Here is a 17748-nt window from a genome sequence, read left to right on the forward strand (position 1 = left end):
TAAAACTGCTGTCTGTCTGTCTCTGCACTGTGTCAGCCAAGACGCTAAGGTTTTAGCTCAGACATCTTTAAACCAAAGTGGCATCTCAGAATGCACTGGTTAAATGTAGCTTAATGGAACAAATTGGATCTAAAGGAGCTCTCTCTTCCTTTCTATCACTCCTCACTTGACGTTTCACAGATCAGACGTGGCAAAGGAGCCGTCAGGCCAGCAAACACTCTGATGGAAAACTAAAGAGGCCATTGTGTAAGAAAAATACGAAATAAAACGCAACGGGAACCCTGATGGATGTTTCATTGAAAACAAGAAGTGAGAGAATTCCAGGGTACATGCCAGGGATTTTATGTCAAATTGCACTTTAATGGGATATTTAATGGCAGGAATCTCGCTCCGTGTTTTCCCTGCATGCATGGTACAGGCTTTAGAGCCGTCCTGTATGATATCTATAACTATGCCGCACTGTCAGATCTGATGGGAGCTCGCAGTAAAGTGAGAGCATGCAAAATATTTCTCAGAACTTTGTCTAACGCTTTAGATGTATTTTCACAGGTTGCATCAGGCGCTGGTGGAAAGTGAAAGTGCATGACATGGGACATAAACTGGCTGCTGCACCATTTATTCTAGAGTGACATGTTATTTGTCCTCATATTGCTTTCAACAGACTCTGTGTGATCCAGTTATTGTAACTGATGTGTCATTTGAGGAGTTTATGAATATATTATGATATTATACTTCAGTGAACTGAAATGAATGAGATGAAAGTGATATATATCTCAATACTTAAATCTAACTTTGAGGGTTTTTGGTACAGCTGCCTATTACACCCGTTCAAAACGTTTTGAGTTCAGTAAGATTTTTTATGTTATATGTGTGTGTGTGTGTGTGTATATATATACAGTATATAAATACTTTTTTTTTTTTAAAGAAATTAAAGGATGCATTAAATTAATCAAAAGTAAAAGTAACGGTAAAGACATAAAAGGCAATGATTCTCCTTCATTGCCCAGAAATATAAAATATAAAGTAGAAATTCATTTTTTTCAATTTATATGTTTGTAATCAGTAAAGTATGTATAAAAAAATTCCCCCCCAAAAAATTATTTTTCCAGTCAATTGTTTTGCTGTGCTTTAGTGTGTTAGCCCTGCTCTGTGGGATATATTTCTTCACAGAACCAAGAATGTCACCTGTGTTTTATGACATGAAAAGACATTCTTTTTCAAGGTCAGTGGACATTAAACAGAGGCAGGAGGCAGAAATATGTTAAACGAAAACAGAGAGGCTTGACAAGGCCACCGGGGCTTATAGGTGCCAGTCACTCATAAGAGTCCTGCAGACTCATTGGACTGAAGCCACCAAAAGAAAATGCTTTAAAAGTCATTATCCAAGACAAGTACAATCTCTCCAACTCAGAAACATTAGAGCAGATTTCAGGCCAATCAGAGGCAGGTGAGCAATTCATCCAAGCCTAAATATGTAACCGAGTGGGAGCACGTAAATTCAGGCATTATTAATGTGCAGGGCCTGCTGTTCATCAGATGATTGACAGCCCTCTGTGTGTACAGCTGGAAATACACAGCACACTTTTATTGCTGTTTTTGCACAGTTGTACTACACATCCAACCACATACAGTACATAAAAACATTGAGAGTCTGATACCATTAAAAAGCTTGAAAGTCTGTCTTTCTCTCAAAGCACGACAGGCTTTGGCTAACATATTTTAGCATTGTTTGACAGTGACATACAGTGCAGGGGGAGGGATGTGTAATTGAGAGAAACAGCCAGTGCCAAGGATATGGCATTTAAAGAGTACATTTGGAACTGCCTGATTTACGGTAGCTGACTGCTCACTGACCACAGAGCAGCAGGACAATGACTGATCCAGCTCTGCTATGCACATCTCAAATGGCAGAAAGCACTCGTGAAAACATCTCTAATTCGTTTCAATCTTCAAGACTGTAATATTAAGCTTCACCATTAGATTTTATGTTGTTTTAGTACATGCTCAGAAAAAAAGGTACAAAAGCTGTCACTGGAGCAGTACCCTTTAAAAAAGTACTAATGTGTTCCACCCAAGTGACAGCTTTTGTACCTTATTTATTTATTTATTTGTTGTGAGAGTGTAGTAAATATTTTCATACATACACAATTTTGAATATGTGTAGTTGAGGCATAACATGCCCATGGCCTTTTTTGATCAACATTAAAACCATTGGTTGAAATATAAATGAATAAGGTAAATTGTATATTTTAGGTCCTGTATAATAATATAATATAATATAATATAATGCTGTTTAAAACAGTTCTAAAAGTATTTAATGTCAACTACCCATACGCACTCACAGAAACACCAAGATTTCTTTCTCTTGGAGAAGTTTTCTCTATTCTCCCACTCCATCCCTCACAAAACAGGGATGGACGACTGGACAATCCTAAAGAAAGAGGAGGCTGAGGCCAAGATTTACTTCAGACTCTAGGTTACAGTTGTCAGGATGGGGTCTCCTCATCCATCATCAAAGAGGGGAGAATGTTGGGAGAAGTGAAAGGTGGAGAAAAGAGAGATGAGGGAAGGGAGTAGGAAAGGAAGAAAGGGGAGTTGAGAGATGAGCTAGAAATTGGAGGATGAAGCTGAAGTATTGTGAAAGAGAGTTAAAATAGTAAATAATGCACAATAAAAGCCACATAAAAAACTGAGATGAGGAAATATCAAGCGTAGCGTTAGTTCTGGCAGGTCACGTTAGTCAAGCTCGCATCAGCTGACTCTACCTATAGGAATACGACACCTATCTAAGTATTCATATATAAGGTCCCTCAGTATTATCAACAGTTTTCGCATTGCTCAATAGCTAATTACCCTCCTCCATCCCCAGCTCTCCTCTGCCAGTCAGGACTCATGGATGCGCAGGGAGTTCTTGCCCAGAACGGAACCATACCGCCAATCCAAACTGTATGCTAATTGTCAATCATCTTTGACGATAGTGGTCCTGACAGAAATGCAACTCTTGTTATAATGAGAGATATGAACAAATACAGAAACCTAGACAAGTGATTGCACTCATTATACTAAGGCACTGTACCACTAACTTTTCGCAATAGTATTTTCATGGCTTTTATTCATTTATTTTTACAGTGTAATAATTATAATAAATGATCATGATAAAATTGTAAAGAGTATTCTAATTAGCATTTTTATTAGAAATTCTTAGTATTCTCAGTAGGTTTATAAAAGGATCTTGGAGAGCAAGTAAGCATCCTCTTAGTAGCATGAATAAATATCTTATTTTATTACAACATTCTTTATGTATCCAGACACTGTTAGATAAGTTTTCGTCCATCTTTTATAATTTAGTTTTTGGAGCCATTTGTAACTTGAAAATGATTAATTTCAAAACATATTCCAAAAACTGAATTCTTAGTGTCTCGACACGGTTCTGTGTATAAACTGTTCTGAAACTCAAGAGCAATATATCGTGATGAATTGCAAATAGTCCGAGGCACACTTGAAAAGTGAGTGTGTGTGGATTGTGGTGACTTGTGTGGAGGAGAGGTGTAAACAGACACACACTGCTCTGGCTGCTTACATGTGAGAATAGATAGCAGACAGGAGGAAAGAAACAGTGAATGAATGGAAGGCTATTAGATGAGTGTAGAGAACCTAATGGCTTTAAACTGAAAGGCTTCGACAATTAGAGCATCAGAAATAGTAAAGCAGGGCCTGTGCATATTTGTCATATTTGTGGGAAGGGGGAAAACAAAAAGAGTCAGTTTCCCAAGAATAGATTAACAAATGAATATAGAAATTAGAGAATCAAAGAGTACATGTTAAAAAGAAAGAAAGTGCATGTGAGCAAACCTTAGAAGGAACATCGTAGCAATTCATTTAACTATGTATTTTTGGATCAAGTCTGCAATCATTATTTAGTTCAGAAAACACTTTCAAACATTGTTATATTATATTCAATCACAGTTTTTAATTTTTTTCCTGAGGTTGCAGTCGAAAGTAATTCTGTGTTCATCTCTGGGCAGAATTAACATACAAACTTGTAATGTGAGATCAAAGCAAGCTTTTCCATTCTGCAAAATCATTTGCAATGATTTCAAAGGTTCTTGCTTTTAATAGTTTTTTCCATTTTGGAATGGCACTAAAGCTGAAGCAAAACTGAATTTTATTGGAGCTGAAAAAGGTTTGTGATGCGTTCTAGATGGAGCCTTATCTAAGTCTGATAGCACTTTAAGCAAATGCTTTCACTATGATCTTCTCTCTCTCTCTCTCTCTCTCTCTCTCTCTCCCTCTCTTTGTCCTTCTGTCTCTCTTCCTGACATACGTCAGAGTGCAGATACTGTCTTGTAATACCTCAGTGGCGTGCTATGTCCTCTAGCTAGCGTGTTTGAAGTCTGTTTGTGAGACTTTTATAGGTACCGATAGGGTGAGAGATCAGAATCATTCGTCCAGCCATTAGCAAATAGCAGATCCACTCATCCACGTCCAGAACAGGAAGCCAATGGATGACCTCTAAGTCTTCTGAATGGTCAAGACGCTGAGAAAAAATATGTTAACAAAGTTTTTTTCCCCCAGAGTGTTTCCTTCATCATGAATAGACCAGTGTCAAAAATTTACTTTCTTGTTCACCCAAAAATTGTCATCCTTTACTCACCCTCATGATGTTTCAAAACTGTATGACTTTTTCTTCTGCGGAGCAGAAAAGAAGATAATTTCTTTAACTTAATTTCTTAAATTGGTGGTAGGCCAACATTTCAATATTTTAATGTTTTGATTACCATTGACAACTTCAATTGACTGAACAAAAATCATTTCAGAGATTTCTCAAAATATATTCTTTTATGTTCCACAGAATAGAAGGCCATACAGGTTTGGAATGACGTGAGGATGAATGAATGATAAAAGAATTATCGTATCTCTTTAACAGTTTTTAAATATTTGTACTGTAATTATTGGTTCAAAAGCACACTGCATGCCATCCGTTTATGTTAAATACTAAAAATGAATCAATTATCAATGTGAACAATTACACCTGGTAATTATGAAATCAATTTACTATCAAATATAAAAATAGCTGTAAAACAATGCACAAGATATCATTACACAATAAACACTGCATTAAATAACTGTTATGTTCCTATCATAGATGAAATGCAGCTCTGTACTGTCTACAGCCAGAGTAGTGATGTGATTTTCCTTATATTCTGTATTTTAAAAGCTTTTAATGAATAAAAAACACCTAAAAATAGCTACATGTGAAATAATGTTATATTTAAGAAAGTGAATATAAAAATCTGACTGCATCCCTATAATCACTATAATCCATCACTACTTAGGCCTAAAATAGCATATTATTAAATATGTTTGTTGCATAACACGATAAAACAACAGATTTTGCGCCCCAATTAAAACATCTGGGGCATTTGTGTCACTTTTGCATTTTTGCCTCATGCCCATAGTTAATTTGTGACTCTGGTACAGACTGTTCTGTTATTTGGCTGGTAGAGAGTGTGTTGTGGGGATTTGTGTTTACTCTGACTGGTAGATACAAAATGAGGGGAAGATTTCACACATTTCACACACAGATGCCGAGGCCGCTTTATCTTGGCCATGATCGGACTGTCATTGTTTGTCATCTGCTGTGCAGACGCACAGAAATCCTAAAAATATGAAATAAAATCTGTCTTAAGATGAGCTTTACTGTTTATGAGAGGCCATGTGTCCATGAGGCTGAAATATGCTTTTCTGTCGGTCTCTCTCTTGCTCACCCTGTTTACCCCCATACAGTATTGCCACTGTTTGGTTGTTCTTTCAAGCTCGCCAGTCAAATCCACAGCCCAGAACATGTCAGCACCCTCGACGCAGTTTGATCCATCACAGATTAATGTGCTGCGATTCAAAGGCTGAGGAAAGGAAGTCCAACAGTGTCCAGACTGTTGTGTTTTTCACCACGGAGAGTTTTTAAATAATACGAGAAAATGTCATGTGCGAAGAATCACTATCATTCTTCATTCCTCTGTTGGGCCTCATGCCTCTTCCAACCACCCTGACCCAGAAACAGAGGATATCGTGGATATTTATAGTGCAGCGATTACTGATAAACGTGAATGGAATGGAGAGAATGGAAGAACGGAGTCAGTAATAGGGCTGCTGTTTAAAGACGGCCATTACAGTGAATGAAACCTCAACCAAAAGTATGATCTGGGAAGGCAATGGGAAAACAAGAACCATGACATTAGGTTTAAAAAAACTGTGAACGTCAGAGACGAGTTGAAGAGAGAAACAGAACAGAAATGATCACAGGAAACAGTCTGAAAATGGAAGCAAACCAAAAGACAAATTCAGACGGTTTAAGATGGATTTATCTATAGAGTGACTAGAAGAGACAGACACTCGAAAGAAAGACAGTGAGACGGAGAGACGGAGTGGATGTTGAACTGGGGAGGAGGAGACTGCCATCCTGAACAGCTAGTGAGGCTAGAGCTGGCAGAGCAGAGACGACACATGTGCCAACTTCATTTTAACATCATTCACAGGCCTTCAGTGACTTTATTAAAGAACAACGTTCATTATTCTCAAGCACATTTTGGACGCCCAGAGTAAAAATGAGACACCAAGAACTGATGATGTCTGTCTGCTTTGGGCAGAACCAATTTTCCTGCCCTTAATTTTTGAAATGCTGTGAAAGATGTGACTGATATTTTATAAACCAGTAAAAGCAGGCAGAGATTATGGTCATGGGTTTGGAAAACAGTGAAGATCTCTCCAGTTTCTCCAGTTGTTGCGTTATAAATGTGACAAATTCATCGTCTGTTATTTTCTGATGTTCAGTCATTTTAGCAGGTTATCTTGTTGAACTACATCCGCTTCTCTTTGTGCTACATGCTGGGATGTTTCTCGACAATTTAGAAGCAGTACGTGCCACGCTCAGTCACCACAGATTGACGTTGACATCTTTTCCATTCTCGTCTGCATGGCTCCGTAGCCAAAAAGTCATGACATCTTGCCCAGATTCCATTTGTCACTTCTCTTCACGCAGCTGATAGATGGATGATCAAAAGACAAAATGAATGGACGGATAGAGGTATATTTCCAGCCCCAGTCTGCTCTGACATGCCAACCATGATGCCATTCTGTCTCAGTTGTGATTGCTCATTGAGAGTTTGCACGGAAACAGACCTGTCTGCAATATTTTACCCAGTCGTCCACACCGCCAATGTCCATTAAACCCTGCCTGTAGAGTTTTCATTCTATATTCTACATATACGAGTCATTAGCTGCCCTTGAATTAAAGTTTTGTTAATGTCACAAACTTTTGCAGTCGAGGGGCAGAAAGATCAGCTTGCTCTCTGTCTTAGTCAATGAGAAGGCCATTTTCTCTCTTAAGAGTGTGTAATCTGTACTCTACTGACAGTACAGTAGAGTACAGGACTGGCCTGATTACGCTTTAATAGGTTGGCTGCAAGGTCTAGTATTATTTCTGCTTAAAGGACGAGCAGGGTTTGAGATCAATACTTGGAGTTTTGTGTCTTAGTGAATTTTGATCGTCCAGTGTTTATGTTTGTGGATGTGTCTCTTTAAAGGAATGTGTAGCGAATCAGCTCATGTGAAATATGAGGGTTACCATGGAATCAGGGGCCTGTTCCTGGGGTGTTACAGAGTATTTGTTAAATCTAGCTAACAAAATATATATTGTGTGTTTGGGTGGTCCAGACGCTACAAATGATTCACCAAAGAATTCTCATCATTTACTTACCCTCATGTCATTTTAAACATTTTCCTCTGTGCAACACAAAAGTAGACATTCTGGAAAAAGATTTTCTTATTTTAATAAAAGTCCAATGTTGTTTTGGACCAAACTGGCTTTCATTATATGCATAAAAACAATAGAAACACCATTTCAAATATCTGCTTTCTTCTCAGGAAAGAAAGTCATACAGGTTTAAATGATATGAGGGTGAGATAAAAAAAAAATATCTAGTTTAGTCATTAAATTTTAAGATAGATAGATAGATAGATAGATAGATGTACATGCAATCTGCTAGCAATCACATAATTTACTGCACAACACAAGCCGACTGGCTTCTGCTGAAGCAAGCAAGCCAATGATTCTTCAGTCTTTGCAGCAAGTCTCTCTGAAACCCTCCAGCTCCACCTGTCTAGATCTGCTATGGGATTTATGTATGCCTATATCTAACGTGCTCATAGCAGCCGTAATGTTCAAGGCAAATCTAGTTTGTCAAGACCAAATATATTAACACTGTCATATCCATTAACATACCATTATTTGTCTGTGTAATTGAAAGCAGTCTGTGCAGTAATATGTAGTGTACAGAGACCATACATCTGCTGCAGGTGTTTGCTGGTCTGACATCTCTCAGTACCTGTTAGAGATATAGAATTGCATTTTTTGCACTTCTTTCTGTTCTGTTCTTTCTCTTCCCATTTCCTGTGGTGATTGTAAGTGTACTGGGGTATTTTCAACACACCAGGTCTCTTTAGCAGCATTTTTATGGAGTATCACACAAGTCCCCCAACTCATAGCTACATAGCCATTTCAAAACAGACCCGTTCAGTAGCAAAGAGCACCGCAAAAATGGATTAAAAAAACACCAGAAAAATAGTAACATCTAGCACATTTTGATTTATAGAGGATTTATAATTTCTTTGGCGCAGTCATTGTTTTTAAAAATCTGAGTATTAGATGTTTTAGGCAGCAGCATTTGGAAATTGCAGTGGGTCTGCATCCAAATTTCAACAAGAGTTTCCCTGGGGGAGAGAGCGGAGTCAGTCTGCTCCCAAAAGAGGGTCGCTTAATGCACCGTGCAGACAAGCCCCCTTAGCACTGCTGGAGACATCACATCAACATGAGTGACAGACATCAGCATATCTGTATAGAGTTCAAAGTTGTTGTTTTTCTTTTAAGATTTTTTTAAATATCTTAAGCTGATGAAGGCTAAATTTATTTGTATTATTACAAACATTTAAGTATTTATTTTATATGGCACCAAACATTTTATATGTATATATATATATAGAGATTTTTTTTTTTTAAACAAAGGTTTAAGCCTTTTTTCTTATTAAAATCTCAACACAACAGTTACACAGCCTAGACACGCTTGACCTTAAGCCCTTAAAGGGGTCATATGATGTGATTTCAATTTTTCCTTTCTCTTTGAAGTGTTACAAGCTCTTGGTGCATAAAGAAGATCTGTAAAGTTGCACAGACTAAAGTCTCAAATCCAAAGAGATATTCTTAATAAAAGTTAAGAGTTAACCACACCTACCTAAAATGGCTCGTTCTAACACGCCCCCACATGTCTACGTCATGATGTGGGAAGATTTGCATAACGCCGCCCAAATGTTCACGCAAAGAAAGAAGGCATAACTTTTATTCTCGCTGTAGTATTGTTGCTGCCGCCATGTTGTGAAGACGCTGTGTGTTTCGTTGTGAAAGCGATGTGTTGAAGTCATTGCATATTGTATTTCTGAACAATAACTGATGCAGAAAAAAAATGTGACATTAGCCATTTCTCTTCATTTTCTTCTTTCTGTTTTCCAGATTCCATCTGTGTTTCTATTCTAGTGGCTTTACCTCTTGCCCTCCCTCTCTTTCTTTTCTTCTATTCCTGACCATCAAGAGATTCATGTTATTTAGTAGATTAGGTACCATTACCGGCCATGATTTAAGAGTCAGGAATGGGAGAATGTTGTTGTCTTTATTTGTTAGGCTAGAGGTTGTCAGTAGAAACCAGCTGTACAACTGCCAAGAGCGTAAACTGAGCTACTGTCACTGTGGTAATAATGTCAGACAAAAGCAAAAGTTCTATCACACAATCTGAATGCTGTCCAAATCAAATTCATATTCAGTCCTAGAGCTGGTATTTTTAGGAAACCAAACCTGGATTTTCACAGTAGCAGTTTCTAAGCAGTCTATGTTGTTTGTATTTATCATCATATTCATACCATTGATAAATGAGCTTGTCCAAGACAGAACAGACAGTTACGAGACTGAGAAAAGAGCAAACTTGGAAGAGCTGAATACTGGAGAGAAAAAAAAAACAGTGTAATAATTTCAGAGTTTAATGGCATGTGCAGCGAAGGACTGAATATCTGCTTTTGACAAAAAACAGATCTAGATGTGTTGTTTGTATCAAGTGCAATGAGAACAGCAAATCACAAAGCCCTCTGAAAGCAAAAGCTTATCTACAACAAAGAACAGACAACCACCACAGCCAAATCCTGTAAATATAGAGAGATGCAGAAAGAGAAAAGTGATACATCAGCACAGTGAGCCTGACACAAATACAGTCAAAGAAAATAAAAGACATTAAATATTGTGACAGGAACATTATGGGATCATTCGGAAAAATACTGAGAGAAATCAAACTCAGACTGGATGAATTAAGGCGAGATTTCCTGACGGAGAATCTCTAATCTTTCCATCTTCACTTGAACTACTTGTTTCGCAATCACACACTCCGCTTTGGTTAATTGAACCCCAAACACATCTGTGAGTTTCGAGAGAAGCTCACTGTTATTCTGACTAACACACTCATTCTCAGCCGCATAAAACTATTACTGAACAAGCTGAGCACAACAGGATATTTCCCAATCAGCCTCACGCCAGCCTCAGGCGGTAATGCTGGCCTTTCCTCAACACCCAGTTACCGTTCAACGCACATGTGAATGGTTTTTAAGGAAAAACAAGTTTAACACCGGCTCAGACGAGCCGTTGGGGATGATTAGGTGCTGTTTGGCCCTGCAGGTGTTCAGGCAGAGCTCCAATGTCCGTTCCGGATCCGAGGGGTGGGTGTGAGCACAAGGTTTGGGATGGGATGAGGTGAACGCAAGAGAAGCGCTGCCTCAGGGGGGAGAACCGAGACATCCGGAATAAAGGCATGGGGTTTAACTCACTGAACAAACGCTATCCTGATCTGGATTTAGAGACTGATTCAGCACCTGTAAAAGTCATCCTAGATGAAAGTGTGAGGCATGTTAAACCATAACTGTCACGTCCAGTAAGAAATCAGCCTGGCATAATATCATATATCTCTTTACAATCATTTTACAAGATTGCAGGGTTATGTGTGTGCATTAAGAAGAAAAAGGACATGCTTGTTATTTGGGGCTGTTTGTACTTGCAATTCAAGACTAGCAGCCTCATAATTTATTATTGATTTAATACTGAATGCTGAAATCACTTGGGTGCATCGGCCTGATGGTCTAATTTGATTGGTCTTGATATCGAAATGCATTTAGTGAACAAAAGTGTCCTTTTGTCAATGTACAGTACCTTATTTTTGTGCTCTAATTTGAATATGAAATAAAATGTACCTAAACATTTCTTGAACAAAATATGCATTTGTAATACAGAAAGAGCCCTTTGTTTACAAAATTAGGCTTCCTTAAAAGAGAAATAAACTTGCAATTTTGAGGGGGAAAAAAAGCTAAACATGGGATTGCAAGAAATATAGATAAATATGGTGTTATAAACCCGCAATTCTGAGAACGTCGGAATTGTAAGCGAGATTGCGAGATATAAAATCACAATTCAAAGTAAAAAGTCGTAATTATGAGATGAAATTCACAGAATTCTGAATTTACAAGATGTTTACTCAAAATTGCAAGACACAAACTAAGAATTGCTATATATTGTTCTAAACCCACAATTCTGAGAAAGAAATTGCAAAATATAAAATCAGAAGTGGAGAAATTAATTCTCAGATATAAAAATCACAATTCTAAGAAAAAAAATTGTGAGATGTTACCTTAAATTGCAAGATATAAATTGGAATTTCGAGAAATTAAGAATTTTCCAAATAAAAAGTCAATAAACTTTTTTTATTCTGTAGTAGAAACAGATGAGAAAAACAAAAAATGCTGTTAACTGAATGTATCAACTAAATATATAAATCAACTAACCAAGTAAACTAATATTTAATATTTACCATTTAGGTTTTCATGAAATGACAATATAAAATTTAATTTTTACTTTCACATATAATTAAAAAATACATCATATGTGTTACATACAAAAATGTATAATTTGTCAGTACTTTACACACCCTTGTGCCAGTGAGTGTGCGTGTGTGGTAGAGGAACTGGTGATTATCATTAAGTAATTAGCCTTAAGTGTGTTGCTGACCTCTGCATTTAACAAATAACACATTATCATTGTGCCAAGCATCTGGATATGGAAGAGTAAATGGAAACAAGCTTTTACAGTCTCAGTTACTGAAGCATCTCTCTCCATTCACACAAGTTAGCACAGATCTACACATAAACAAGTCCTCCGAATGTTTACTTACAGTCTTACTCTGACTTTTCACTTTTGCCAGCATTAAGATACAGTGTTTTGTCATTGACACTGGGCTTGTCCTGTGCTTTTATTTACAGAGACTTTGGAGCACGGATCAAATAAATCTGACAGGTGCGTATAACCAGAACTGCCACGCATCTAAAAAAGACCCCTTCACATTATTTCAGACTTTTGGTTTCAGATTTAGTATGTAAGAATGACTTTGAATACAGCTACTGAGCATCGGTCCGTAACAGGCCTTTTGTATGTTAACAGAAGCATGCAGAAGGAGAAGGGACAGAGGAAAGATGAGACATACTGGAGGGAGATCAACGCAGCCATGGCCCTCACTAACCTGGCTCAACCCAAGGGCACGGCCACCGCTGCCACCACCAGCTGCATCATCCAGAAATCCTCACACATAGCTGAAATCAAGACTGTTAAAGTGCCTATCCTGCACAAATACTAATGCTCAGAAGATGCCGCTCTTCTACTTTTGGAATTCAGTTGGTTTGAATATTGTTTATTACTTTGTGGTACTGATAAAGAATGAATTTCTTTGGTTCGTTTGTTTTTATTGTTATTATGAGTGCCCTGAAATGCAGCACTTGTTTAGTTCACCGATTTGTGCATTTCCTTTGGGCCGCACAAGCTTTTTTTGATAAGTGTTGATGAATTGTCAGTAACGACAGTATTTCTGAACGAGACACTTTTGCAATGTTAACTTATTTTGATATTAATCAGAAATTTGTATTGTATCGCACCAAAGTGCCTTCATGCATCTCAAAGGAGAGCTTAGTGAGAATGTACAGTTCATGTCCTCGCTAAATGAAATAAAAGGGTTGTAACGACAGGAGGAGTGTGTAGCGCACTCTTCTCGCAGCCTACAGGAGCTGATGACCTTGGCGCAAGTCACAAAGACATGCACGTGAGCCTAAGGCCATTTCTGCATGTTTTGTCTTCAAATCTCATGTGGCTGTGACTATGACATTGTTTTGTCTCTAAAATGGAAAACTTCAACTGTCACCTGCCAGCAATAGCCGTGAGCAGAGATAAGTTCAGTCAGCCAACATCAAATTCCAGGCCTTCCTTCCCAGCTAACAAGCAATGTTCTCCAAACTTTGGCAACAAACGTTCTTACGGTAATGTTAAAAGCACATTTGTTCATTTATGTTGTCTTTAATAACATTAGCACAAAAACGTAATCATTCATGGAATGTTTCATTTCTGAAAAGTTCTAGTTGCTATTTGCTGCAAAACGTTCAGAGAACATTTCTATAATGTTTGCAAAATTGCAACGTTCCCTTAACGTTTGCATAGCCAAAAAATGACCTTTTTTAATGTAATGAAACGTTCTTTGAACATGTTTTTGTTAGCTGGGTTAGTTTCTGCTTCCTCTCATACACTCTCAGTTATGCACATTTCTCAGACAAACAATGAGAAAGAGAGAGACAGACTTCAAGGTTTGGTCTGTATCTGTTTGAGACGAGGACTGTGACCCAAAGGGATATTTATGAATCCATTATCAGTGCTAAACCGAATGTGTTGCCTTCTCACGTTTCTACTCTGAACAAGGTACTTCAGTGGAAGCAGTAAATGATTTGGCCAGTCGTGTTTTACCCCCTTCTCTCTCTCAGATGGTTAGAATTACTCTCAAATTGCTGTTTACAAGAAGTACGGGAGACACTTTTATGTAAAAAAAAAAAAGAAGAAAAAAAACAAACCATAGCAGTATTACCACATCTCTGATTTAGTGAACGTTCAAACTTTTTTTGCAATCTCCTTTTGGTTGTCCTGCGGTTTTAGCTCTTTTAGTTAGTGTTTTTGCCTTTGGTTCAACCAAGCTGTGTTAGTCTTGTATTGACTGAATGGAAAGAAATGATGTTCAATGCAAATGTTATGTACATTAGAGTTAGAGAATTAAAAGCCACTTTTAGTGAGTGAGGTAACACTATCTTATGTTGGTTATCTTTTTGTTTTGTTTTTGCTTGTGGTGAGAAGGCCAAAGAGACTTGTTCAAAAAGTTGCATGCACTTATCTGACTACACCCTCCTGCCTTTTTTCAGTATTAAAAATAATACTCACAAACACCTACTGAGACTTTAATTCATAGGCACTATGTCCCTGTTTTCCTGCTCAGCAGAGTAGTGTAGCACATTTTTAGAAAATGTCCTAACAAAACTGGGAAAATGTATGATCTGATCTGCTTTTGAAATCTAATTTTCCTTTCATTTTTCAAATCACATGTGAATCTCTTTTGGCCTTTGCAGAGAACAAAGAGAAGAGAAAGCATCAATCTGAGTTTTACTAATTCTGTTTTTTTTTTTTAATTCCCTTGCACACTCGGCTCTAAAGGAACCTGACAGACAAACAGCTATTTTGTGCTCACTTTAGAACATTTCAAATGATTCAAGACTGTACAAACAAACTTGTAATAATAGTCTGATTTTTTTTTTATTGTTAAGTTATATACTTTTTTTATTTTAGAGACTGGATGTTTATCCAATGAAGGAATGCATAATATCACATTTATTCTCTGAAAAGGACAAAACCTTGTTTACTTCAACGAAACATTAAATAAAAATGTTTTTTTGATGACAAGATGTTGCTTGGTGTTTCATCATTAGCATTTGCTTTCTGCACAATCCTCTGAAATCCTTCTTCATATAAAACCTGATCAGAGATATAATTGGTAACATTTAAACATAGGGTATCCATCTGAGTTTGAACTTCAGTTTCTCTATGAATAAATATGTTTAAAATGAATACATTCCTAACAGAAATGTTTTAGGGCCAACTTAGGTTGAATAATTCACACTGCATTGAGACAAACATGACATTTCACTAATTTGTTTCTGCGGCTTGACCTGAGTGAGTTCAGATGACAAGCTTCTCCTTTCTTTTTTAGCCTCTGTTAACTTGGCCAGAGGCAGAGACCTTGTTTGCCTTCACGCTGGTTTCAGCCCAGTAAATACAAAAACACCGCACAGCACAAACAGAGCTGGAAATGGAAGATGAGAATGGAAGTCTGTGATCTTGTCTTTCCTTAAGGGTTTAATCCTGAACAAATGCTGGGAATGGACACATAGTGTTCGCTGTGCTATTTACTGTGTACAGCACAAAGTGACATGAAGCTGCGCTCTTCATTTAGCTAAACAAATCATCAGTTAAGGCCTCTGCCGTCTAAGTGAAGCATTAAAGGTGGGGTAAGCGATTTTTCAAAAACGCTTTAGAAAACTGATTTGGGCCGACTAGCAAAACAAACTTGTAGCCAATCAGCAGTAAGGGGTGTGTCTACTCATGATGTGGAGGAGAGAGCGTTCAGTGCACAGGACGGACATTAGTGAGCTGAGCGACAGAAAGATAGAGATGGTGGATAAAAAACAAAAGAGGAAAACGTCTGCGGAACAATAGAAGGCTTAAGGCAAAAAGTAGGACCCGTGTAAATATCGGATCAGCTTTCCAGTGCTGGAGAGAACTCAAGGAGTGGAAGGCCTGCGATCGGACGCCGAGGTTGCTTTGTTTCTTCTCGATAGGTGAGTAACACCGTGTCTGCGCCGCAACAGCTAAAGTCCGTCTAGTACACTGGACACAAAGCGACCGTTGAAAATCATTTGAAATTTGTGTCAATACGTCATAAATAGAACGCAGCAGCAGTTATCTGTCGGGGATTTGTCATGTCGCGCCGCATCCAGTGTAGACCATGGATATGTATATATATCTATGCTGTAGACAGTATCACTGATTATAATGAGTTCTATAGTATTTTGTCGCGCCACTCGCGTCTGGTGTAGACACGGTGTAACATTGGTTTTGCTTTGTTTCACAGAACTAATCTTTGCCTGGGTTGCGTACGTATGTGTGGGGCGGAGCAATCAAAATAGGGGCGAGACACTTTTGGGGTAGGGGCGTGTTTGTTTTGCTGATTTCAAATGTCAACATTGGCTACCAGAAATCGCTTACCCCACCTTTAATGTGCATTTCATTTACAGTACATAGTTAGTTATTCATGAGCTGATCCACAAACCTTGACAACAGCATCAGGCTGGAGATGCGAACACCCATTTTCGGCTTTTTAGGCCTCAAACTAAAGCATCTATCTATATACACTCTCACAAATACATATAGTGGCCCCAGAATGTATTTAGAAACTCAAGTCAACAAAAATCATCATTGCTGTAGATACAAAATGTCAAAACCCAAGAATGAGATATTTTGCATTAAAGGGTGCACTTTCTAATTTTTGTTCTGTAAAGCACAGACATTCATATGTTTTAAAACAAAGTGAGAAACACTTTTTCCAAACACTTTTGTGGCCACATACAATGCCCACACACTCTTGCTAACCTTGTTGTCAATGAACAGTCTAAAAAAAACATACAAAAGAACATCAACACAAGAGAGAAAATATCAACAATGAGTGAAAGATGAATAAAAACAAACAGAGCCACCAAGATTTCCTGACTGTTTAGCCTCCAATCTCTGTCCTGATTTATCTCGCTCATTTACTCCAGCATCCCTCTTTCACATTAATGGTTCTAGCATGCTGCTTGGCCTGGTTCTAAAAAATGTGGAATCCATGGTTAAACATGCCAGTCATGTAGAATGCGGGTGAGGCATGAGGAACAGAATAAGAGAGAGAAAGAACTTCAGCCTTCATTTTTAGTATTTAATACACATAAACAAGGATGTAAAACTTCTCGGAGGTATTGTTATATACTATTACATAGTATTATAAATATAATGGGATGCTGATGGACTGAAAAAAAACTGAGGGAGGATGGCTTTCAGATCACATCATTATCAGACCTCCACCATAAAGGCCTCTGGCACAAATCAAGTCCCCTTGTCTCTCTTTAGCTCTCTCTGTCCTACTATTGTCTCTCCTCTGTTCCCCCAGTTTCTCTCTAAGCAGGCTGGCAAAGCCTAGTGCTCTGAGCAGAACTTTCCATCGAGGCAATTTGCTGAAATGTTTGAGCAGGTTTTGTGGATCTCACCCATTATCTAGCTGAACAGGTTGGGATGCTGGGCCGGCCAGCTGTGTGACACACTCCAGACGTCTCTCCACCCTTCTCATCAGACACGGGGTCCAAGTTGCTGTCAAACACTACACACACACAATCTGAGCACAAAGAAATTCCAAAAATCATCTGAACAGGGAAAAAGTGCTTCAGTCAGATGAAGAAATTTGACCCGTGTCCCATATTGGAATAATTAGGTACTTTGCCTCGATGGTCTATTGGTTCATTAATTATAAATTGCCTGTATGGAGACACACAGGATACAGAGTCCAGAACCTGAGCACTGATTAGCCACTGGGTCAGATACTATTCCAACCCTATACTGATTATAAATGTACATTTATTACATATTTTGTCCATTATGCACAACAAAGAAAATTAGTACATATATAAAATTGATTTATGTGTGTGTGTGTGTGTGTGTGT

General features: G+C 38.0%; 2 protein-coding genes across 2 annotated transcripts in view; one reads left to right on the top strand and one right to left on the bottom strand.

Moving 5' to 3' along the window:
• The window catches only part of LOC107584376 (homeobox protein Mohawk-like), a 28815-nt gene extending 13893 nt beyond the window's left edge, over positions 1-14922 (top strand). The window contains exons 6-7 of the mRNA XM_016270963.1: positions 12400-12433; positions 12578-14922. Coding sequence (XP_016126449.1) covers positions 12400-12433; positions 12578-12770 — 227 coding nt within the window. The 3' untranslated portion in view covers positions 12771-14922. The remainder of the gene's footprint in view (positions 1-12399; positions 12434-12577) is intronic.
• Positions 14923-16655: 1733 nt separating this feature from the next.
• LOC107584399 (ras-related protein Rab-18-like) overlaps positions 16656-17748 on the bottom strand; it is a 7309-nt gene continuing 6216 nt past the window's right edge. Inside the window, exon 5 of the mRNA XM_016271000.1 lies at positions 16656-16667. Coding sequence (XP_016126486.1) covers positions 16656-16667 — 12 coding nt within the window. The remainder of the gene's footprint in view (positions 16668-17748) is intronic.

The sequence above is a fragment of the Sinocyclocheilus grahami genome, unplaced genomic scaffold (genome assembly GCF_001515645.1).
Source record: "Sinocyclocheilus grahami isolate Dianchi unplaced genomic scaffold, SAMN03320097.WGS_v1.1 scaffold59.1, whole genome shotgun sequence".
In the NCBI taxonomy this organism is placed as follows: Eukaryota; Metazoa; Chordata; class Actinopteri; order Cypriniformes; family Cyprinidae; genus Sinocyclocheilus; species Sinocyclocheilus grahami.